We start from the raw sequence: 25,724 nt of genomic DNA on the forward strand, positions 1-25,724 counted from the left end.
TGCAGGAGTTGGCCTGCCTTTGCTCACTTGGAGGACTGAAGGCAAATGTGCAACCTGTGCCATCCCTGTGAAGTTACTGAATGTTCGATAACGTCCCTGAGCTCTTTGCCCTCTTTGCTAAAGCCAACGCGAGTGCCCGTAGCCCCTGTGAGGGCTTGGGGTTCCTGCTTCACCCAGGACATACATCTGCCTGTTCAAAGCACTGGGAGCAGTCATGTCTCAGCTGATTAAAGGAAGGATCCCAGTATCAAATAAAACCACATCAGGCCAGAAAGCCACATTTGTGCGTGGCAGAAATCCTCTCAGAACAAGATGCTGCAATTCTGCAAAAGGAAATATAAATCACTTTGCTGTTACGTTTACATGCAGGAATATTTTTCAGTGTTGCTTGCACTACCTTGAGTAATAGTCAGGGATAAGCTGGTTTGTTCATAACTTCCGTCAAGCTAGCGCTGAAGTGAGATTGGTGCTTTTCTCTCCCTGCACACTTGTAACTCAGTCCTGATCTCTCGGAAATGTTATTCGTGATGTCTGCTGGCCGCGCAGCCGTAAGCCCCGGTGAGGAGATGCTGGGCAGCCCCTTCCCAGCCGCTGTGTTCACAAGGGACGGGCGTCCCGCTCTGCCAGAAGCAGAGGTCAGGGGAAGGACCCGAATACGGGATGCTCTCAAACCTGTTGGAAGAGGATTCTGTGTTAGAATGGCAAAAACACAGGACAGTAGAGAAGGGAAGCTGACACACTATCAATTAGCCAGCCAGGGCTCTTCTCCTCCTCATCACTCTGACAACATTCAGTAAAATGGGCACCTGTCTGTGGCTGCCTGCTCTAGTCTTATTTTTAGCAGTTCTGCTTCTCCTCAGACAAAATGCTGGAGAGGGAGGGAGAGACCAATATAAGCTATACCTCACAGGATAACATCCACTTATCTGCGCAAAAAAAAATACAGCACTTCAGGGGGGTTAAATATCAATGCAAAATTTAAAAACCCAGAATGTATCTGCATGCAAAGTGCACTGAAACCAAGACACATTTCTTTCAGTTGGCAAAGCCGAAGGCTGTGAAAGCCATCTCTTTGTGTATGTTGGTTTATTCACCGAGGTTTAGGATTTTTTTCTCTTAATCTCCACATCTCCCCTCAGGGAAAAACAAAGGAAAGAGAGGGGCTCGGGGGAAACCATTTTCTAATGTGGTAGCCCAAAATAGTAATCTTGCAGCCCAGATTGTTCGCTTTCCAGGAGATGGGCATTTGACACAGCAATACAGGAAAGCCATTGCATGTTGAAGAGTGTCTGGTGAGACGCCTCTCCCTGTCCTCCCTCCTGCCCGTTCCCACCTCGCCCTTCTCTGTGCCCCACACTGCCAGTCACCTGGGGGGGTAAAACGAAAGGCAAAACCACCCCAACGCTGCCACGCTGGGCAATGCCTGGTTCAGCTTTCTGCGGCAGCCAATATTTCCACTGGGCAGCTCTCGCACGAGCCCCACACTCCCACTTGGCTTTTCTGCTGTAGCATCTGATGCTGCAGGAGCCCCGACAACAGAAATAAAGTTTCCTGACCACATTTCAGGTTTGCTGCTGATCTCTCAGCATTCCCTTCCAGGGACATTATTCTGGTTTCTATGAAAGGTGAAACAAAATTTGTGATGAAAGCCGTTGGGTTCATCTGTGGCAATATACTCATTTAGATGGAGTTTTCCATTTTTTTAGCAAAGAATCAATCAAAGAGGCAGTGAACCAGCTCCAACTTACTCTTGTGTACCCAATGTGTGTACCCAATGTACCAGGAGGTATTTTGTGGCAGGGTCTCCTCCCTGCCAGGATGAGGGGGAATGAAGCAGCACAGGTTGGGGGAAGTTGCAGGAAGTTTTCTCTGACATTGCAACACTTAAAAATTTGGGGGGGGGGGGGGGGGGAATCACTGTAATTCAGGTGAAAAGTGATGCTTCAATTCCTATCAATCAAGCTTCCTACTCACTGCAGGTTTTTTGTGTCCGTTACCCTGTTGCTGAAGGCAGGAGCGACAGCTCACACCGCAGCGGGCCGCCAGGGCCATGCCAGAAGTCTTGACCAAGCAGGAGGTGAGACACCAGACGTGGACAGGCAATGAAAGGCACCACCAGATTATTTCCCCATGCAGAGATCTGGTACAAACCTGTCTCCGAGATAGTTATTTGTAAAACTGCCCTGTTTAACCCAAAGCAGAGTCCCTTGGAAACGTCAGTTCCCTTCACGTATCATTACATGCACTACTCGGAGTATGAAATAGAAAGCAATCTATTTTAAGCTCTAGTTTGTACCTCAGGGTATCTGAATATTAAAAATTCATGGTTCAATTCATAACAGCTCCTCACAATTTGTGTGGGTTTTCTGTAGGGTTTACCTTTTAAGGAGAGCTGAACGCACAACTCGCAGCAGGAGTGCTGGCATTCAGCCCCCGAGCAAGAGCCCAGCCACCAGCGTAGGACTGACAGGCTCTACTGGCTTGTGCTCCAAAACACACGATTTGGATTTTCATGAGGGAAGAACCCTCCAAAAGGCCTAAACCACACTGTCCGACAGCCCCTGAGCAGCTTCTGTTTAAATTGGACTAATTATTTCACAAGTGACACCCTCTTTTCCAGACTTAAATACCAAGCCAGAGAGTCCCGCAGTCCTGTAAGAGACTCAAGAGTTAGTCAACTGCATCTCTCATTCTGTATATTAGATATTAGCTCTACATTACGCCTTTATGAAGTATTGTATACCTAAGTTATAAATTACAGAAGGCTGGACTGTAAAGGTATCATACAGCAAATAAGTTTAAGCAATCGAAAGGTCAACCACAAACTGAGAAAATGTTATTTCTTTCACAGCCGAACACCTCATGAATACAAGACATAAAACAAAACGAAGCAGCACAGAGAGAGAAAACAAAGCTGGCTTGTTACAGGATTTTCCCTTTCACAGCAAATTCTACAAGCTTAAATATATTTTCTGTAATAAAAATGGACGGAAGAATTTCTGTAACTTGTTCCTAAATGAAATTTTTGAAGTCTTTTTTTATTGAAATGCTTTGCTGCAGTTTTTTTCATCCTTATAGGAAAAATGCATTTCATTGTAACACCTTACACAAAACAATTCTAACATAGGCAAAATACTTTTTTTTTTTTTTTCTCTCTCTCTAGAATAAAATATTGCTAAGAAGTATGTCTTCAGGAAATATCCCAGGTTTCACAAAGCAGCATTTCCTGATGGGACAATGACTTACACAAAAATTACAGGTCAGTTCTGGCAAACAGCTTTGGGATGTCTCGGCCCCCTTGTGCAGACAACCCCCCCAGGGCACACGAGAAAACCCTAAACTCCAAGCTGGGGTGCTGGTGGGCAAATGTTGCTATTAAAATCATAAGAGTGCAAAGGAAAAGCCATCAGACTAAGAACTTCTGTTTGAGAGAGAGAGATGAAAAATTTAGCAGCCACGTGTTTTATTTAGGGAGCTCAGCTCAGTGATCCGAGGACGTCGAACACGACTGCTCTCCCTTCCTCCAGCAACGCCCACCACCCTCTGCTCAGCAGGACCCCAAGTGAAGTCACATAAATCGAGGTTTTCATAATGCTCTTATTAGCAGCAAGTCTTACCCCAAACTCAAGACTCTCAGCTTTTACTTACCTAAAGCTCCTTCCTACCCATTTCCTTCAGGTCGCAAACACCACGGGAAGGGATGGAAACTTGTGGTCTTTTAAACACCAGCCGTTAATCATTCATGGTTTGTAAATGTCCTGTGGCCACTGACTTTTCACAAACATTTTTTTTAAATGTGTATGTTAACATCAAGTGTCCCTTGGTGAGCTCCTAGAGCGTTTTGTAAAGAAATAATCTCCACGTAATTTTTTTTTTAGCAGCCACTTGATTAAATGCTACAACATCATTTTTCACTTCTCTTATTTATTGTACAGCTGATTACTTTTGGATCCCTGCAAGGATAAGATTGATAGCTCTCGGTTTCTCTTTCAAGTCTCCATTACACACACGCGCGAACACACACACAAACTGGTTTCACACCCTTACTCCAAACCTGGAGGACGGGAGGTTTCCTACTCCCACGGCTTTGGCAAAGTAAGTTCTCTAACATCTTTCTTCAGCCAACAGATCAATCAAATAGGATACATATTATGGATATACATTTATTTACATATTTAGGAAGGCTGAAGATGACAATGTCACAAGCTGAAATCCTCTTTGATGCAATGCATGTGTTTCCTACCATCAAAACTAGTTCATGAGCAGCCCAGTTACCTTCAAGTGGATGCTTTCTCATCCTCCTCTCCTGGACTTTCCTTGCATTTTAGCAAGCAGTTTTGCAGAATATTCACGGCAGAGCATCAAGAGCATGTTGTCTGTTGCTTGACTTTGTTCACAAAAGGAAAAAGATTGGGTCACTATGCCAATTTCTTTTGGTAGTTCTTTGTAGCATGCTGCAACATCTCATTAACATTCCTTTCCACGTAAAGAAGCAGCGATGCACGTATCAGAGGAGTTTTATTGCTGTTTAAAATTGCTTCCACTCATCTACTAACTGTAATAGTTTGTTGAATATCTTAGAAATATCTCTAGGACAAACATTCACTCATCAGAGTTTCCTATTAAAATATTTGCAGCAATTTCATAAACCCTCCTTCTAGCAAGAGAACAAGTTTTGAACCAGTGCTGTCCCTGTAAATAAACACTTTCCCAAAAGACAAGGGTTTTGACTTTATCTAGTAGAGTTAGTTTAAAATTGTTAAAAAAGTTCCCTCAGTGCTCATAAACCCCAAATTTACTCATTACTGGGCTCGTGAATCCTCTAATCCTGTGAGCAGCCTCCCTTGTAAGAAGTTACTAGTGTGACTTCAAACAGTATCCTTCATCTTGGTGAGTTTTAAAGTTTTTCAGCAGCTGAACACAGTTAAATCCACCTCTCTCAAGGTAGTGACAGATACTGTGTCTTTCATTTGGGAGGGAGAGGGGAGGGAGTACTCAACAAGTCCGGGCATCAATCTTCTAATCTATACCCATGTAACGCCAGAGTTATTCATGATTTCAAAAGCCAGTTTCCTTTTATCATCAGAAAGACTGATAAGGTAGAAAAGAAAAAAAAAAAAAACAATCACTGTGCTATGAGACTTCATGAGGTCTCTTGCCAAAAATCACTCACAATAATATACCTGCAGAACAATAATGCAGTTTACAAATCTTCATTCACTGGTGTCACCTGATCTGGGACCCAGCTGGATTCACATCACAGTTTACGCCTGAATAAATATCCAAATAAAGATCCTATGAAGTCTTTCATACTTCATTTATTTGTAAATGCCCCATGACCGCAGACTTGCATTAACCCAAACAAAAGTAGATTGAGCAGCTCCTAGGGGAGAGCGGGGTCTATTGGGGAGGTTTTGAATGGCTTCCAGGGCTGATGCAACACCTTAAGAACAAGATGGGCAGTGCACAAGCCCCCCACGTTGCAATTATTTTTTTGTGTTGATGGGACAACCCAGAGAGACTCTGGATTTAAGTCCAGCACTTGAAAGATCCAAGCAAGTAAAACCACAGAATCTTTTGTATGAAAAGCCACAAATGGTAGGAAGATGAGTTGATACAGCGGAGGTGTCACATGTGCAAGATGTTTAATGAGATGGAGCAACATTTTCCCAGTATTTTACACAGCTGCTTGTAAAACTAATGGCTCTGAGAAGCCCATGTTGAGAAGCCAGCCAAGAAAGGCTGCACTGCATTTGACTATAGGACCCTGTACCTCCATACCTCATCTCTAACAAGGATCCCTAGTTATATCCAGGGAAGTTTGGAAAAACAGGACCAGCACATGGTGGTAACTTGCTGCTTCCCAGCAACATGCAGCTGAGAGCTTACCTCAGCCAGAGGCTGCATTTTTGTGCTTAATACAGGGGAATCACATAGCCCAGTGAGTTTCTAAAACCTTTGTTTCTTATAGTCAATGAGTTTAACACCTTTTATGGGAGTAATTATAAAGCTGTGAACAAGGTAAAAAACCAAACATGAAACTATCATTCGTAGATGTCTCAGTGATACTGTAAAAGCTAGGCTTTATTTAGAGGAACTAGAACAAGTACTCCAGTGCGTGTGGCCAACAGGAGATCCTCATATTAGTCATATGCTGAAGCACACCACAACCAGAGGTTCTTAAGGCAAAAAGGACTTAAAACATATCACTGCGATTCCCTTCCTAAATCCAAAGCTATGCAGCCTCAGGCATAACCCAGATTCCAACCCAGCACTACACAGGTCCAAATCCCAAGATGTTTCTGAGCTGATATTGTTCCTATGCTCCCCGGCAATAAACACAGTTCTGCTGGCAGACCCAAAACTTACCTGCTAAAAAGCACAGGACAAAATAAAATAATGAAGTCACTTATGAAATCTCAGTGCTATTGAGTTGTACATCCCAAATCCAGATTTTCCGTTTCCCAGACTCCCTGGTGCCTGCAAATGACAGTTTATGGAAGCAACGTGTATGCCTTGTTGTGAAACACCACTAATGCTATTTTTCAGGCTTCATTATGAGGTATATGGTTTAGCAGAGAAACTTATATGTAATGAAGGGTTTAGGGGTATTTAAAAGTAGATTATGAGCTGAATGTTTTGTTTTTTAAAAAAGAGTCAAGTTGAATATGAGATTTTTAGCCTTACAAAACCAAATTGTTGAATATGCTCTGCACTCTAGGAGTTTACTTTCTTGCACAACTGAAAAAACATATCTGATAGGTACACTGTGGATTTCTATAGGGGTAAAAAAGGAGTTACACCAGGTCTCCTAAGGAAAGAGCAATAAATTAAAAGCAATATAATTTACATACAGTGTACTTGTCCTGTTGATGACCCATATGAAAAAAACCTGACAAGGAGGAACTGATGCATAGCTCATGAGTAAGGGAAAATGATGGTGTATTGCTCCTAAAAACCAACAAGGAAGAGAAAGCAAAGGCAATTTAAATAAAACTGCAACAAGAAGATGCTTTTCCAAGACAGAACATACATTATTCTGCACTAAAAGGGAATATGTGAAGCAAATTTACTTCAGATGAGCTTAAAATTGTTTTTTTCAAATGTGCACCTAATGTCCTATTGAATTGTGTTGTGGGCAGGTACAGAGGTTAAGAGTATGCACAGGGTTAAGGAAGTGTCTGGAAACAGCCTCACTAGCAGAAGCATGTTTTATTAACACACCTTGTATAATAGTGCACATAATTAGGTTAGGTTTATCAACTTATGGCTTACCAGAGCTGCTGTTAACTTTATAAATGTGAAAGAAAAATTTAGCACTGGGACGTGGGAAACCAGGTAATGGTACTGGAAGGACAGGTGCATTCACCAACTGCAGCGGGTGCAAACATTTCTACCAAGGAAAAAGGTACAAGGTGAAGAGTCAAGTTCAGAGCCCTCCAAAGCAGTACCCATAACCCTCCTGCAGGAACGTGATGAAAAATTCCGCTCCATCACCATGACAACTTGTGCTACATCATTGTCATAGCAACCGGCTGAACATCGTTAGTTTTTAACCACATGCACAGCGGCCAGCACGCCAACAGGCAGGAGCCACCACCGCGACTGGGCGCTGGGCTCTGCCCTGCAGCCGGTCCCATCCCAACCTACCTTTGCAGTTTAAGCCAACCTTCTTCGCTGTTTCCCAGTGCCACACTGCTAGCCAAGCTCCCCACCACCGCTGGCTCTCCAAACCCAAATCCATGTCATCACCAGCGTGCTGATTTCATGCATTTTACTGTTGCTTCTGCCCCACCCCCCCACTGCCAAGTGACTTACCAGGCTAAGATTAATGCAAGTAGAAAATTTTCATCTTCCCAATGAGTCATTGAAAATCTGTTCTATTAAACCAGTGCACCACGGGGGAGCTTTACATGCTGCATTTGTATCCCACGCACGCAGTCACAATATCAGTTCAAAGGCACTGTCCTGTCCCCTGAAGAGCCACGATTTCAACATTGTCACGGTGAAAGAGTGTGTTTGCTGTGCACCACCAAAACCCATGCGATCGTCATTTTAATATGCCAGCTCGGGCCAGGCCACTGCCTCGCTGGAAGAGTTGTCATTGTGTGCGGTGATGTAAAAGAGCAGCAGGGGAAACACACGCTGATGCTTTTCGGATCACATCAAAACCCAAAAGTTCATGGCTAGGTAAAGTCTTTCATCCAGCTGTCTTCCAACACAGAAGAAGGAAAAACAAATATAATTATTACTGGGTTTCAACCTCACCTGGGGGCAGAGGGTCAAGCACGGGTGACACACGAGCTTGGCCGTCAGCACAAAAGGCTGTAGCAGGTTTGGGGCAGTGTGTGGCGGGGGTCCGGGGACACCCCCACGGCCCAGGGGCTCCGTCCACACCCGGCTCCTGGGCGCAGCAAGCCCCTGCCCCTGCCAAGTGCTGCAGGTCCACCCTGGGTGTATCAATTGTGCTGAAAGTGCCATGAAATTAGCTTGTTCTCCTCTTGGAAGACAAGCGGGAGAGGGCGAGATCCCTGCCACTGCTTTGGCCCTTATGTCCCCTCCGCTTTCCTTCCATTTCTCGCACCCCTCCTCTGCCCCCCACAGCTTCTCCTTGGGGCTGATGCAGGCTGCAGCATTGGTGAAACTCCCTGATTTTGGAGCTGAAGGGCAGCGGTGGGGCTGCACACGTACCTGCACACAGCCCTCACACCTGAGCACACCCAGCAGCATCTCGTAGGGCTTGTGATGGCCCAAAGAAGCAGCAATATCAGCGCCGGTGCCTGAGCCACCCAGCCTGGGACCAGCCACCCAGCCTGTGCACAGCCCCATCCCTGCACCTCAGCCTCCACTGCTCAGGGCTGGGATGGTTTACTTTGGCTGGTATGGGGGGCGTGTGTATATATATAAAAATATATATATTAAAAGCCCATACATATATATAACCATATAATATATATATAACATACGTCTAAAACGCCATATAACATATGATTATACCATATACATACACCACAGACTGTAGACCATATACATATAGTTACATACCACAGTAGTTCTGCCCACATTAGACTATCAAAACCCTCTTGCCTTGCATTAGGCTTAAACCTTAGCCTGATGCTCCCTAAATGGACTTCAGTAGTCATTCGATTGTTCTGCACTGCCTGGGTGAAAAATAATTTAGTTCTCCCACTGTTTGGGGGGGGGGGGGGGGGGGGGGGAGGGGAGGAGGGAAAAAACCCCACCCCATCTTTTCTAAAATAAAATGCAATTTTAAGTGAATGGGTAGTTTTCAACAGAAAAAAAAGTCATAAAAGCTTTTTTACAGGTTTGGGGTTTTTTTGCAATTCAATAAAAAAAAATCCCTCACAAAGAAGCTGAGACAACATCATTTTAGTATTCATATATACATTAAGGTATGAAACTAGATACCTGCTATTGTTGTTTACAGCTGAAAGAGAACTACATAAATCACTCGACGGGGAAAAAAGCCAACAATACTCAAACAAATCTGACTAGAGCAGTAAAATCTATCCCATGTTTATAAACGTGTAGGAGAGTATAAATTATTTTATCCTGGAAGGAGACCGAGTCCAAAATTACGGTTTTTTCTTTTTGTATTAACACCACCCTCTAGTGGCCGTTTTTCTGCTTTACTGAGGCAAAAATATAGGTTAACGTCTTCTGCATTAAGAAATGGTACAAAAATTGCAAACGGCAATTTGCTTACCTGCGCTGAATTTAACGCCCACACTCTGTAGTCTCTGAGTCTCTGCAGCTTTGGAAAAAGCCATATCTGGCTCGTTTGAAAGATAACTTATAAAAATAAGTGCCTAAGAAAATGCTATCATGAAAAGCATAAAATAATACAGTCCCTGTAATGCACAGTTACAGAATAACCTTCCAGGTGGATAAGTTGCTCAGTGCTTAGTGAGCAAATTACACTCTGAAGTATGAGCCTTACGCTTTTAACATATTATTATCTTGTCAGCTCCCTGAAGACATTTTGGTTGACAGCTTTAAAGATAGATATGGCAAGAACTTGGGACAGTTCAGTCTCTGGACTTGCACTCCATTCTTGGACATAATACAAACTCATCAATAAGGTGGTGGTGGGATTTTTTTTTTTACTGTTCTCCTATAATTTCAGTCAGATGCATCTAGAATGAGCCGTTCCTCATCTAGCAGCCATCATTTTAACAAATCATTCCTAAGTAGAGGTGGGACTGAGGCACCCACAGCATATTTAGATATTGAGAACCTTACATGTTCAGAGATGAGCGACTCTGAGGTATCATTTCAGTCTACAGGGATAGCAAGAAAAATTGTATAGTGCCACAAATCCCAATAGGCTGGTCCAAGATTTAGACCCATCTATTTTTATACCTAATGGAAAACGAATAATGCACAACTTCAGAAATTTGCCTCCCCTTTTTCTTGCTGTGCAGTACAGTCAGCAGGTCACCTGGCTTGAGGCAACCACTGTGTTGGGAAAACTGAACATATGCAATTTTGGAGTTCTCCAGGCAAAGCCAGCCTGCGCGCAGAGTGTAACTTCAGTGTGGAAATGGCTGGTCAACTACATCTAAGCATACTGAATATGCAGGCAAAACAGTGTAGGTAAATCGCTTAGGAGGCTGGGGTGAGGACTTGATTCCTGGTACCAATTCCCCACTTTTGTAACAATAAATGAGGAACAGGCTTTTCCCCAAAGCTTATTACCCAACTGACAGTTGAAAGTGATCTGCTCTTGCTCTCTCTGGACAGGGATGCATGAAGCGAAGGGGAAGATTGCTTTTACTTGGATTCAGCAGAGCTCCAGGCACTTTACTCAGAGGTCAGCTCTACAAAAAGGCTTCCACACCTAGAATGGGACTTAATTGGCCAATTTTTTTAAAACAGTTTGGACAGATTTGCAGCATCAGATTAAAAGCAGAAGGCTAAACCTGTTAGTGCTCCCAGTCCCTCACCACTTCCCTCTGACAAGTGCTGGCATCTCTCAGGGTGGGGACATGGGCCAGCTGTACTGCTGGGGGCAAAACCAGCCTCAGGTCTCCCATAGCAAGTCTAAGGTAGAGCCCTCAGGTGAAGAGCATGGTCTCATAACCCAAGTTTTCACTCTAAGTCTTGCACCTTCCTGGACCTTTACCTCCAGGCGATACAGAGTCTCACACAGTCCCAGGCCGTCCTTGGAGACACATCACTCCCAGTCCCTGAAGAACTAGACCCAGCAAGTACAATGGGAAGACACATAACCCCAGGCTACAGCAGCAACCCCAATCCTGCTGGAAGCAGGGGGTCCTTTCACTACTGTCTGCTCTTCACACAGTAGCCCCGTGATGACTGCATCCACAAAGAAAACAGATGAGTTCCTCCTCTTCAGGCAGCTGAATCTCTCATTCCCCATTTGCCAAGAGAATGACCCAAGGCCAGGGAGAGGAAGCCTGCTCCTCACCCGAGAGAGCAGGGAAACCTGGAGGCTCTGCCAAACCTCCGCATAAACATGCGGAAGAGGGAGATGTTGACTTGGATTCCTTTGGTCAAAGACAACGTTGAACCTGGGTATGACATTTTACTAAGTAAATGCTTAAGATGTCATCAGCCTATTCCGTACTGTGGGAGATAATGTTTCCTCTGCTTGTGTTCCCAGAGAAGACTAACTCCAAGACAAAATCAAAGGCTGGGAATTCAGTTTAACATGGATACCCCCAGCCTCCCTTAGCATCTCTCGCTGGCCCTCATTTTGCCTCTGACCGCTATGAATGAGGACCACATCATCCTCCCTGCAGGAAACTTAAAAGTCTTGGTTCAAGGTTGTGTCTCCCAGTACAGCATCACGGTGATGCTGGCTCTTTACGGCTCTAAACTGAGTCATCTGACTTGCACACACTAAAAAACTTCTCAGTGCTTTTGTAGCAAATGATGCATACACCACAGAGCCAAAATTTAGTGCTACTGAATATTTTATCTGATCAGCAGTGCGCTGCACAAATAAAGCACGACATTGCACTGCTCTGAAGCTTCAGATGTTAGCTCATAACATCATAGCAGCATATCCCAGCTAATAATGGGATACAGAGAAGCCGTCTTATCATCTGTCCAAAACCAGCTGCTTTGCCATGATTGTTGGTACCTAAAGATTGAACACTGTTGTCCTGGAAATAGTGTAGTTATTTTACAGTAGTCACATAAAACCAGCAGCTGCAACTACAGGCGGGGTCCAGCGCAGCTTTTGCAGGATATAAAATTTATATAGATTCCCACAAAATTAGGCCAGCAACACAGAGGGGCCAACAAAAACCTTCTGCTCGCGATCCATCTGCATTGCAGTCCTTTTGCGTCTGTTTTCTCCCTGCCTGTCTTTCCCAGAGCTGCCATCCACCCCAGCCCATCTTGCAGTGACTTGCCTTCTCTTCTGCACTTCGCTGTTCTTACCGCTACCATGTACAGCTAGGGCATGGTCAGGTCCCAACTGCAAGGTGGAGAGCTCTGTTATTCCACCACAAACCCAGTAGCTGCAACACCAGGTTGAAAGTTAGGAGACTCAAACAGAGAAGCTCCCAGAGAAGCTCCACAGCAATTACAAAAACAATTCAGGCAATGTGTTGAAAGCACACATGCACAAGAGAGGAAAACAGGCAGTTCCTGGAGGAAAATGATCAACTGATCAAACAATGGTCAAACAATTTCATGGCAAAAGAACCCCATTACCTTTATCCTCCAAAGGAGGCTTTACCTTTAAATCAGCCCTTCACTAACAAGAAAAGGAAATCAAAGTCCAATTCCATCTTGCATTTGACTTCTTTATTTTGTGTGCCTGCTCTGCAAAGCATTACACTATTGCTGTCGTTTGTCAGCATTCTTATTTCCAGAGCCTCTCCTGCTTTTCCCAAAAACCAGCTCCTGCCTTTGCACAGTCGCAGGGGGAAGGCCATCCCTGCTGAGCAGCAAAGCAGTTGTCCCCAAGGGGCAGGACACTGGCTTGCTGCTCTTGAGGCTCAGGCAGAGCCCAAGCAAATAAGCAGCGCTTGGTCTCGGCTGCATCCACCCGGGCAGGGTTGGCTTACATCTTCTGGGAGTCTGAAAATGGGACTTCTGGAGAAAAAAGGGCAGAAAGACCAAAGTTTCAGCCAAGCTAGTTAACTTAGTGCCAGCAATTCTGGAAGCAATCGCAGAGCTAACCACAAGCCCAGGACCAGCCACGCTGTGCGACACTCTTCTGACTGCAAGATGAGGGGTTGCAGATACTGGGACAAAAAACAGGACTTGAGGAATGAAGTATAGCACATTGCTGATTTTCTTAAGCAAAGCTTGATTATGAGAAGATTGGGACCCAGCACAGTAAAAGGCAGCAGGCTGACCTGCGGCAGCAGGCATCGTAGACACATATGCAATGAAGCCTCAGATAACTGACATCAACGAACAACCACTAGAATGATGACAAGTGTCTCAAAAGGCTTGTATATGAAGAAGAGTGGGCCAGAGCAATAATTAACTGGGAGAGTGCCATAAAATTATTTCCACTTATAGCACAGACTTTAAGTGAACTAAATAAACACTGAGTGTTAGTATTCAAATAGATACCAGGGGTTTGTTACTTTTAGATCATTAAAACCTGAATATTATGTGCATTATGCATATATCACAGTCCTTTGCAGGACAATAAAAAATAGTTTCCATTCCCTGCTTTGTCTTCATGCAAAGGAAAAAGAAAAGGAAAGATATTCAAGAAAAAAACCTGAACAGCGCATGGAAAAAAAAAAGCTTACAAGACATAAACATAAAATATGTAAGACATTTGAGAATGCATTTGCTGTCAAATTCACATTCCAGGCAAAGGATATCAAATTAAATGTTCTGCCAAAATCCTCATGGATTCAAGTAAGTGATGAGGTATATGAAATTTGCTACAAGATAAGCTTCCACATTGCTATTCTAAGCAATCTGACTGGCACCAAGAATATCAAATCTCAGTACCCGTTTTAAAAACTTAAATATGTCTGGAAGCATTGGCTTTCATTATGTTACCATAAACATCTTTACATCTTGCATTTAAAGCAGTCATTTATACAAGACTTTTAAAGTATATTAGTACATTCAATCTTGCTTAGTTGAATTGGTAGAGGGGAAAAGCTGGCAGACAGGATATCATGCAGCTTGACAAAAGTGCATTTGTTTTCCAGTTCTTACAGTAAAGAGACTGATCAATCTTTCTAGTACTGAAGTTAGTAATGAATACTTTTTTTTTTCCAGTTACTGAGTTTCTGATCACCTTTACTTACTCCACAGATATGCTCCCCCCTTTAATTATGCAGGTTTTAATTACTGGCCTAGCCACTTTTACATTGTAGACAGCTCAGTCTCCCCGTTACCTCCTTTGTCATTTAAAACATAAATTCCTCAAAGCATCAAATAAGAAACTGTGCCATAAGTCTGCATGGGGCTATCTATTATTATTCATTCATCACATGTACTCCCACCCCCCACACACACTTAGTTTTCGGTCATAGCACACCTTAACTCTGCAAAACTATTTGGTATCAATTCTAGTGTAACCTCTCTTCAGCCTTACCCCTGCAGTTTTCATCCAAGCCACTTCCCATGGCCTGGATTTTCTGCTCCCCACCTTCTATTAAGGCCAAGAACTTACAAGGAGAGCCTCAGGGACAGGACTCTGAAACACAGAGACGGCTCCACAGAAGTTTCTCTCTCCAGCACCCAATTGCGTCCCACTATTTGTCTGCACATCTCTCCCATTCCCTCCCTTCTCACATTATGAGAGTAACGACTATGGCTCCCTTTGGTTCTTCATCAACCTAAATATTCAGAAATTCTTACCCACAAGTTGGATGGCTCCTCTGCTGCTTCCTCAAGGTCCTCTGAAGAAAACTGCAGCAAATCACCCCAGGGCTGGTAAGGGGCAAAGCAAGTCTCACTTCCTCCTGCACAGAAACATCCCCTAGCACTCCTTCCCCAAAACCAGTGGCAGGGGCATGAAGTGAACCACCAGGTCTGCTGAAGTCGCTTCCTTTTCCTCTCCCCATGAAAAACACTGCAAACAGCCTCCCGCCATTTCAGCAACCGGTAAAAGCTGCTGGTCTGCTCCAAAGGGTGGCAGATTTCTCTTACCTCTTCCAACATGTCCCCTGCAACTCAGAAATGAGCAAGAAGGTGCCTGTACCACACACGGTCTCTTTCCCCAGTCTCCTCTCCCCTTTCCCACAGGTAGCTAGTATGACAGGGAAATACTGTAGAGGCAGAGAATTTGTACACCACTTTATTACACTGCGACGACTGGGAATCAGTTCTGGTGACAGCCTCTTTTCTGTTACTCAGGCTGAGGAAGTCAGTAATACAATGTTATTACAAGGTCACTGTCCCACAGAGGAAAGCACACAGACTCTCTCAATACTGTCATTTGCAACTTTGTCCTGTTAAAAGGGCAATTCAAGCTGCAAAGTGTAACGGTGTTACAACCAGTGCCCTCCAGTTGCTGGTGTATTTGCAACTCCTGTTATTTTCCAATGCCAAGGAGCAGACTCCAAACTTTTGAGAGTAATACTGCAGTCAGACTAAGACTTCAGGTGAAAGGCAGTAGCACAGATATTCACAACAGACTAACATATAATTATAGCAAAGCATGGAAGGCTCTATTTGGCACAAAGAGGGAAGTCAGAGCTTACATTTCAAGAACAGAACATGCTTATGTGATTGTAAAGAAATCAAGTACTTGCAGCAAGAGGCAAGACAAGTTACCATAACCTTTTGTGGGAGAGAAAGGGAATCAGTAAAAGCCACATCTGCAATGGTATCTTTTATATTTCAGTCTTAACAGAAACCAACATTCTGACTTAAACTCCCTTTAAAAATAAACCTGATGATGTTATACCTTACACAGTGTCAACTAAGGATCTAACTCTACCACACTTAAAATACATCATACAACAGACCAATATCAGTCCTCCTGAATTCCCATGAAAGTGCTTGCACCACTGCATATCTAACAGTCAGAAAAATCATGCAATATAAGGCTACAGGTACAGCCAAATTGACCCTTTTATTGAACTTGGAAATACCAATTTCCAGAATAAAGCACTTTCACTGCAACTAGAAAACATATTTTTTCCAAACCTGCAGCCTGGAAGTAAGTGGTGAAAGAGACATTTTAGAATGAGGTAAACATACTGCATAGGCTATAAATTTAACTCCAAATTCCAAAAGTTATTTGGCTTAATTGTGAAATTATTTAAAAGTGAACAGAAAGAAAAAACTACATACTTATAAAAATCTGAAAACAAATCCAGGTTGACCCTAACAGCGAATTAGAAAATAACTCATTTAAAGGGCATTTCCTATTGCCTTCCTCCCATCCCCAAGTTAGCCAAACAAAAACACAATTTGAAAAGAGCTTTGCTGCTTTTTCTATGGAGCTGTTCCTTCTAGAATACTTGCTCAACCCCAGCTTGTCTCCATCTGTTAATCTGAGCCAAGACTGGTACTGGACACACAGTGTCACAACACTCCAGTGAATACTGGCCTTCCAGCCCATGCTGCAGCTTTTCTGGCCGCATCCTGCATTCTGGAACAATGACAAAGCTGTATGACACAGGGTGTTCAGAGTAAAGACTTGTGCTTAACATAGACCTCAGTTGTAATTTTAAATCATTTGAAAACTAAGTTATAATTAACAATAGTGCCTTTTGTGATTCTCATATTTTTATTTAAAATGTGTCCTTGCAGGTTTGCTTTTTCAATATTCCCTTGTATTAGTGTTTAGTTCCCAGAAATCATTCCTGTCAGGCAATGCAGTTTTCTGAAAAGATAGCATCTTCCATCCTCACCACATTTTCAATAAACTCTGTAGAAGACAGTCAATGATCAGACTAAGATAAAGTGCACATATTCCTTTTCTGATACAGGCAACAAAGTTGTTGACTGAAAAAATAAATCATACTGAAAATTGAAAACCACAAAAAAAAAATCCTACTGTGGCCATTCAGCACCCCACAATTAGGTTGTCCCACTGAGTACTGACCAAAAATACTTTTCTTCAAGTGTCTGTTAGCTTAAAAAAAAAAAAAGGAACTTATAACATTAAAAATAATGGTTCCTTTTTAATTAGACTCTAAGAATCACGAATTTATGTAATCCTTGAAAGCTACAACTCCCCCAAGGCTGGCATACTGCCTTGATAAATTGTAAGTAGTTTGTATTTTACCCTTTGGATCCAGGCTTCAAGCTCGCAAAAGCTTTGGAGTTCTTAAGGGAATGTGAAATTTCATTGAGAAAAGAAATAAAATGGTAGTCCCTTTCTGACTTCTTGGACTCAAAAATAACAACAATGGTAAAGTGAGGTTCGGGGCGAGTCAGAAAGTACGTGCTTTGGACTTTGTCATCATAGAAGTGAACAACCTTCTCCAAACTGTTGAGGTCAGAGGTTCTATCAGTCATAATCATGATTACATTGGGCCAGTGCATAACAGGCCTGTCACTGGGCAGAGACACCACTGCAGGGTACTGATCCACGCCTTTGGGGGCTTCCCTGTAAGAATGGGGATGATGATAACCATGTCCCTGAAAACTCTCCGATCCACGATTGTCAAAAATTAAGGAAACATTGACGGCATCATACTTCCGGATGAAGCTGGAAATTTTCCCAAAGTAATCAGGATTTGTTTTAGCAGTCAAAGTTTTCATTTCAGATGCTGTTGTTTGTCGACTGAGGGCCTCGTGAAAGTAAAAGCTAAACTTGGCAAGGAGAATGTTTTTGAGCTTCATCAGCCACAGAAAGAGGTGCGGAGGTTGTACAGCCTTCTGAGACTGCCCTCCAAACAGATGTTTCTTGGTCTCTCGCTGCTTCTCAAAAATTTGGCCCCAAGTCTGTAGTTTTGTGTGAGCACTGTGCAAGTTGACCAGGGATGGAAGAAACTTCCACTCTGAGATCTGAGCCTGAGCCTTTAAGAGATGCGCGAGCACATCTACTTCCAGCTGGAAACTGCTTTCAAGAGGACTGAGGATGGGATGATGAAATCTAGAAAACATAACATTAGTCAAGATATGAGAACTCTTGTACACAACAGTGAAATGATCAGTTAGTATTTCTCAGTTCACAGACAGAAGACCAAACATCAAAGAGTAAAATGCAAACCAAAAATAATCTTGTTAATTTAAAAAACAGTTCTTTTAACATGATTGGAGCAAGTATTTTAATCAACATACAGCACTTTGCATTCGACAGTAACACCTGTCAGACATTTCTCTATCAAAGCAATGGAGTTCTATTTAATCAGCTCAAAAGCAATCACTATTTATCTTGATCCATGAACTACTATAACACCATTTCTCTTTAAATTCAGATGGTTTTGTTCCAGTTTAAAAGCCTCTCTGTTGGTAAAATATACCTTAATAGTTCTGGAATAGCAGTAAGACATTAAGTTAAATCAAAGGGATTGTGTTATAAATTTGCTGTTTCTATAGGGAAGCTATAAGGAAGGCAAGCTGAGCTTTTCTTGTTTTGTTTTTGTGGTTGGTTTTTTTTTTAAATTCACAATAAAATTGTGATGCAAAATTAGTCAATAGAATCATGATTAACTGTATCTACCAATGAACCAGGTCTCAAACTTCAAACCGTGGTGTACTAAAAGCAATGAAGAAAGAAAATTTGGCAGAATTTCATCATATCACAATGAAGATGCTGTAACAACCAATTTCTCTCACTAAAAATTCAGGTCAAGATCAGCTCTCAATTTAACAGATGTTTCAAAAACAAACAAAAAACCAACACCTTGTCTGCCAGGTAGGAGTGCCACTGCACATCTTATTCACAAGAGTGATCCTACTATTAGGACAAATCTTGATGAAAAACAATTTTATAGATCCATTCTATGGCTTTCTCTTCTCTATTTTTTCTAAACATCAGGAAAAAAAGACAGATCCAGCCTACCTCCCTTCTACAATACTCAAATTACTTGTAAATTTATAACATCATCAATAAATACATACTTAATTCAAACTGTGCAAAACTGTTCCAGTTACAGAAGCTAAATACTTAACCTTAGAAAGAGTGAGTCTCCAGCAAAGACAGAAGTGGCCTTTTTAGTACATGTGTTCCCTAATAGGCATTTAGGACTCTAAGAGGTCTCCAACAAAGAACAACAAATAGTTCAAAGACAAGACTTGATAAGGCTTCCATTTAAGTAAAGATAGATTTATCCCCCCCGCTTCAGAAAAAATATCCTGCGTCTTGTTATTGCTTTAAAACAAAGTAGTTTATACTGAATTCTTCCAACCTTTAACAGCTCATCTTCAAAGAGAAATTGACTCCATTATTCCCCTCAGCTTCCAGGACACAATACATATAATCCATTTTAGAAATACTTGGTTCAAAACCGAAATATTTAATTTTGTTGTGGACCAGAAGGGAGAACAAGAATTTTAGGCTTCTCATCCCCTCTCCCTTCACTATTTTTTCTTTGACTTTCCATCAAACTCTTGCCAAAACATTAATTCTTGGGCTTATGAAGACTGTCTGACAATTTCATCACTATTTTTAAGCATCTCTTTTTTTGACAGCCACAATACATGTCTTGAAAGGATTTGCTATTAAGATGCAAGTCCAAGTTTATTCAAAGAAAGTAAAATGATGCATATCATAAATCAGTTGATGCACCACTTCTGCAAAAAGGCTAGGTTGCACTTCTGTACACAGTACGTGTCAGCAACCATCATATCTACCTGCTATAGCAGAGACACAGCGATTACTGGCTGCTTTGGTGGGCTCAGAAGTCCAGAGCATATTTACATTTCTTTGAACAAGAGTCAAGTAAAAATAATATTCTGCTAACAGTCAACATTATGTATTTCCAAAGGTTTTGGTATTCAGCAGAAAAACAGTTTTGTTGCCATGTATTAGAAAGAGGGGGGGAAAACATTATACAAAATTATTTGTCCGAGATAGTCCCATCAAGTGCATACTTCACACAGTTGCAACACACTTACAGTCAGACCAAGAAGGTTATTCAATCTTAAAAGCAATTAAAAAAATCGTAGTAATGCAGCACTGCCAAGTCTCCTGGTTTAACACTATGATGCATAGCTTCCCACTTCTACTTTGCTTCATGGCTCATAGCTATTTTCATGTTTCACTGCACAGCAGGATTTGCTAAACTGTTTTAATCCAAAAATACACACCTCAGCCACAGCTGAGAAGCTTGATATGACTGCAGAGTAAACTAGCAGGTTATGTACTCGGTGTATCTGCTGTAACTAAGTTTCATAACACAGAAGCATCTGACTGAGCTCAGTATCACATAAAACAGACAGGTTTTTACAATATTTCAGTAAGCCAGAGTGTTAAGAACTTAAAAACACATTGGAAAAATGATTTTTTCCCCCCAATAATTCTCAACAGCAGAGGGATGCTAGAGTTTTGTTTTGCAGACTATGAAGAGGCCTCATTTTTCTACAACTTTTTTATTTCCCTCCATAGATCACACACGCTTACATATATTTACAAAATGCTGACTAGATGAAAAACATCTAACACTTAAAAATAATTACATCAAAATAGGTTTACTAGTTACTTATTTTATACTAAGCTTTTAAAGGATCCTGCTTCTGATGCTGTTTTCATTATTTCAGTTAAGATCTCACCCAAACCAACAGTTAAAAAATTCAGGGAAAGTTACTTCTCCAGCTGTAATCTATAGAAAAACAGAGAGGGAAATGTCTAGTGTTGACTGTGTACAAGTCAGCAATAAGTAGTAATAAAATAACTTTAAACTGTTCAAGAGTTAATGATTTTTCAGTTACAGACAATATGACTTGATTGTTGACAGTCAATTAGTTCTGTCATTCCTTAAACAGTAAGCAGTTATTTGCTCTACTTTATGTGAACAGCTATTTTTGGATGTAAAGGAAAGAAACCAAGGCCAGAACCTATCTACAGAACAGATGCCCTATCTGGCCTTAGCACGTTGGGCTGAGATAATGGCACACATCCTCAACTACAAATGAGGAATATATTGACAGAGGGAAGAGTCTGGGTAAGGATGAGTTTAATTGACCTTTCACCTGAGAGGGTCAACAGACTGTAAACCAGAAATGCCATCCAGTCAGCACACACCAACATAACAGCCCCCAGAAACTGATCTGAGATATGAAGAAACTTTTTTCAGAAATATTCTGTACACAACTGGGGAGGACCACACAGCAGCTACTGAATTAGGTCTAAGAGCATCCTAGAATGTCTCCATCTTAGAGACTGCTCATTAACCCAAAGCAAGATCAACAGTATTTTTCCCAGGGAGATGCTGCTTATTTTTTGTAAAGAGGTTATAACAATGCCTTAGAAGTACAGACATGTCACTGAAATTTATTTAAATACAGTCGTAAAACATTTAATATATAACAGTCTCCAGTCACTGTGTCAAAGTATCAGTTTTGGTTTTCAGATTTTTTTAGCAGCATTGACTAAGTACATGCTCAGAAAAGACGGTGATGGTTAGCATACAACATAAATAAGCTTCTCAAAAAAAAACCCCAACAACTTACTTCCCTTTATTCTTTAATGTTTATCACACCAAGGAAAAAAATATGTAAGTTTCATTTTTCATTGGACTAACAGTCCTGATATTGTAAGGGCTCACAAACCAAGAATTGCAAAACAATCACTAGTAAGATCATATAGACTCGTTTTGATATTCAAACAGCAAAATTATATAGCAATTTACCTGTTATTCCTAAAAAAATAAGGGAGTTAGTTGCAGTGCTTAGATTTAGAATGTCAGAAAGCAGCACTGAATTAGTCTGATTTTTCCTAGGTATATATTTTAAAAATCATAACTGAAAAAAATAAGACCTCACGATATTCTCCCCAAAATGTCTTCTTAGACAGTATTTCACTAACAAAGATTTAAAAAAATTCAGCTACATTTGACAGTTATCTTCCTACAATGGCTACCTTGTTTTGCTTTAAAATGAAGAGCTAGAATTTGAATCTGTTGACAGGCATTCAAAAATTCTGTCTTTCTTAAACTGCCATCACTTTCAAGGCTCACATGTGTTAGATGCCATTTAGAAACATCCTGGGATTCTTGTAACGGGAACTAGTAGATCTTAACTTCAAGAAACCATAATGACAGGGACCAAAGACTCAGAGATGCTCCTTCTACTAGCTCAAATACCTCTCAGAGAAGGCATAACAGAGCACCATAAAACCCTACTAGGTAGATCAAATAGCAATGGTGTAGCTTTTAGAATTAAGCAGACATACATTCTAATCTAAAAGTAAAATTGTCACACAAATATCTGTTTTATTTACATATCAATTTTACTGAACTCCATATGGAATTAAGTCTTGTTTCCCCCCCACTCCTGATGAAAAAGTGCAAGAAGTCTTACATCTTTTATAAGAAAAATGACTCTTTGTTGAATATGAACATGCAGAGTTTTAATTAAGGAACAGGGAAGATGGCTCCTAGAACATGATGAGTAGAAACACTCTCCCTTTTTTATTTTTCTTCTTCAGAGGAGTCGTCATATTTTGAGACTTCATGCATCTGGTGCTGCTGACCAACTTTCACTTCATGCATGAATTCATGCAAGGGGCTGTGCTGCTCAGCAGTCAAAGGATAGCAAAGTCTTTGGGCTTGCTCTGAACCTGAACATCATTTATTACAGACCATATGTCTGAGTACTTACTGCCAGCAAATAAGCACTGACCTTGAGCTGTATTTCTTTAAGATGGACTCCAAAATGTTTACCAGTTCCTCAGAGTTAATGAACTTTTGGGTGCTGAGCGTGTACATTTTTTCATAGAAGTCAGCAATTTCCATCCGAGCCTGAACAAAAAAACAGAGCTGTTCAGACAGGTGAGAAAGCAGCTCTTCCAAGTGAGGAGCTGTTCCTCCTAGTGCATTGCGACCCGTTGCCACCACCTTCTTCAGCTCATTATGCAGAGATGTGTAGATGGTTCGGATGGAGTCCTTTCGGCTGAAGAATGACTGACCACCTGTTCAGATAAATATGGAGGTATTACCAAAATCCAGGGACAGCAAAGATAGACAGCAACACTGGAAAATTGTGTATAACCACGCTTGTTTTCCCCTAGGTGTCCCTAACTGTTGTTTGATCACAGTATTAATTTTTTTTTAAATCAAGAAACAAATTTCAGTGTATTATTTTGCAAGTAACTGAATTACACATAGCATATACTCAGTAGCACTGTATGCAATTTCATGCAAGTTACACATGTCCCAATTCATATCTCAGCAGCGAATGACTGCTGCAAAACTTCAACTCCCTCATGTCTGCCTCAGTGATGGCATGACTTTTCAGAAAGCGAGGGTTCAGTTAAATTTGCTACTATGATACATGACCTGGAAATACTGTTGTTATCTGTGGAAGTCAGAAGAATCAAGTCATCATGAAATTTTAATAGCCTCCACTTCTATTAGCAACTCTTGATCTCTTCAAGAGAATTCTCCTAACAATACCGCTTCAACCACCAAGCGCTCAAGTTTGTAAAGCAACCTTTAAATGGCGACTATGTGACATCTGTGTGTACAAACCAAATGTTTCCAGTCCCTACACAGTCTTAATACAAACCAGAATTCAAAAGAAAAGCAATCACAGTGTATCTCAGCAAGACCACAGCACAGGTTAATCTGTAACTAAAACTGAGGGGGGGGGGGGGGGGGGGGAGAAGTCTGTGCTTCTCTCTACCTGTTCAACCCTATGAGGAATTTAAAAAAGAAAAAAAAAAAAGTAGAGGGTCAAAGTAAAAGATATTTAACTTTGACACTACCACAGGACTGTACAATGGTACTAACCTTATTTCATAATTTCTATTTACAGATAGCCTTATGTGCTGCTGCGGCACTCAACGGCTGCAGCAGAGCAAGGATCACAGGGAATGAATCTGCAGAACTTTTAAAGGGATTCCAAATTTAGGTTCCACTTTGAAACGGCTTATGAACTTTGTAATGGTGGGCAGTCCTTTTCACATCCATTTTATACATATAATTTTCAAAAGTGACCTTAGCAATTTGAGGCAGAAAGGCAGAGAATTGGTTGTCATGGTGAAACAGCAACCTTTCTAAGCCAAGACATTGCCCCCAGGCCATCAGCAGGATGAAGAATCATCTACTGCTGTTGTTTGTGATGTATCGAAACAAACAAAACTCTGTCCTTTCAGCTGTCAACTTTACCCTTTCTGCAAGCACCAAATTCACTTTTTAAAGTCAGCCTTATAGAAAGAGTTCTGTCTGTAAAGATCTTCTTATAAAATAGCAGAATTTTCTTGATGCTTTACTGCATCACACATCAGACTCATATCCCTTGATCCATTTTCCATGCCAGTCCGCAGTTCAAAGAGAAAATAAGCAGCTTTGCCCAGAGGGCAACACAATGACAGCTCGTCCTGTGCCAGTCTGGGATTTTTCTATTCACATACTGAGAGAGCGAGAAGCAGCCAAGATCGTGGCCAAAACTTCCCGAGATCCTGCAGCGTGAATGACATGAAATGAGTAACAACTTTCAGGAAGCTACCTCCAGCCCTTACTACTTACTTGCACATATGCAGCTCTAATATTTGGGCCCGGAACCATGACACAGAAAAGCTTTAACCGTTCGGTCGCCCCACTGAGCTCACCTGTGCCAGAATCTCAGCCAGAGCATCCCAGCACAGAAACACCTCTGGCTAAATCCCGGGAACGGCAGGCGGGCAGCCTGCCAGCCGACAAGGAGACGCACCGACTCCCACGGCCGCTGAGCCACCCGCGCTCTCGCTTATTCTTTCGGGGCCGCCCCAAACGCCGTAGCCGATTCCCCACCGGGCCCACGGACGCCTGCTGACCCAGCGCTCGCGTTCGGGACGCGCAGGCACGCACCCGGCCGAGGCCAGGCTCCTCGGGCACCGGCTGACGGACAACCGCACGGGGCCGCGGGAGCCGCCCCCGTTCCCCGCCGCGCTGCCGACACCCGCGGAGCTCAGCCCGGGGCGGGCCGAAAGCGAGAGCGAGGGGCGGCCCGGAGAGGGGCGAGGGGCCCGGAGGACGCGGGGGGTTGCGGGGAGGGGTCCGGCGGTACCTAGCTTCTGGCCCAGGAAGGTCATGCTGTGGTAGGCCTTCTCGGCGGCGGCCAAGTGCGCCAGCCCGGCCAGCAGGGCCAGCCAGCTGGCCCCCGCGCTCTTGTTGGCCTCCCGCTCCTTCTCCACGTTGTCCTTGGCCTTGTCGTAGGAGAAGATGCCCAGGTGGGAGAAGAAGGTCTCCAGCACGGCCTGCTCCACCGGCACCGGCGCGCCCAGCGGGATCGACTCCCCCATCCCGCCGTCGCCTCCGCGACGGCCACTACTTCCGCGTCCGGCGCCCCGGCCGCGTGAGGAAAGAGGCTCGCGCCGACTCTCGCCGCGCGCCTGCCCTTGCCACGTGACGGGCGGGGGAAGCCGGCTCGGCGTCACGTCACGTGACGGGGCGGGGCTCGCCCCGCCCGTCGAAGGGGCGCGTTCCGGCGGCGCGGAGCGGCCGGCAGCACGGCCCTCGGCGCGGCCGCCCTCGGCTCGCTGCGGGCGGCCCGGCCCGCTCCGCTCCCCTCCCCTCCTCACCCCTCCCCTTCCCTCCTCACCCGCGTTGCCGCTTCCGGGTTGGCCACGCTGGCCTCGGTTGCTGTTAGCGAGCTCCCCGCCGCCTTGGTTTTTGTGATGCCTAAATCCGAAACCCGTTTCCACG

At 43.0% G+C, this 25,724-nt stretch overlaps 1 protein-coding gene across 1 annotated transcript; it reads right to left on the reverse strand.

Moving 5' to 3' along the window:
- Positions 1 to 15,798: 15,798 nt before the first annotated feature.
- Positions 15,799 to 25,412, reverse strand: KICS2 (KICSTOR subunit 2). Its single transcript, XM_049792295.1, has 3 exons — positions 25,087 to 25,412; positions 22,720 to 23,008; positions 15,799 to 18,028 (listed from the first exon to the last, which is right to left on the reverse strand). The coding sequence occupies exons 1-3, from the start codon at positions 25,319 to 25,321 to the stop codon at positions 17,212 to 17,214; spliced, it is 1,341 nt and encodes a 446-aa protein (XP_049648252.1). The 5' UTR covers positions 25,322 to 25,412; the 3' UTR covers positions 15,799 to 17,211.
- Between the last annotated feature and the right edge of the window lie 312 nt (positions 25,413 to 25,724).

Source organism: Accipiter gentilis, chromosome 34 (genome assembly GCF_929443795.1).
Source record: "Accipiter gentilis chromosome 34, bAccGen1.1, whole genome shotgun sequence".
Taxonomy (NCBI): Eukaryota; Metazoa; Chordata; class Aves; order Accipitriformes; family Accipitridae; genus Astur; species Astur gentilis.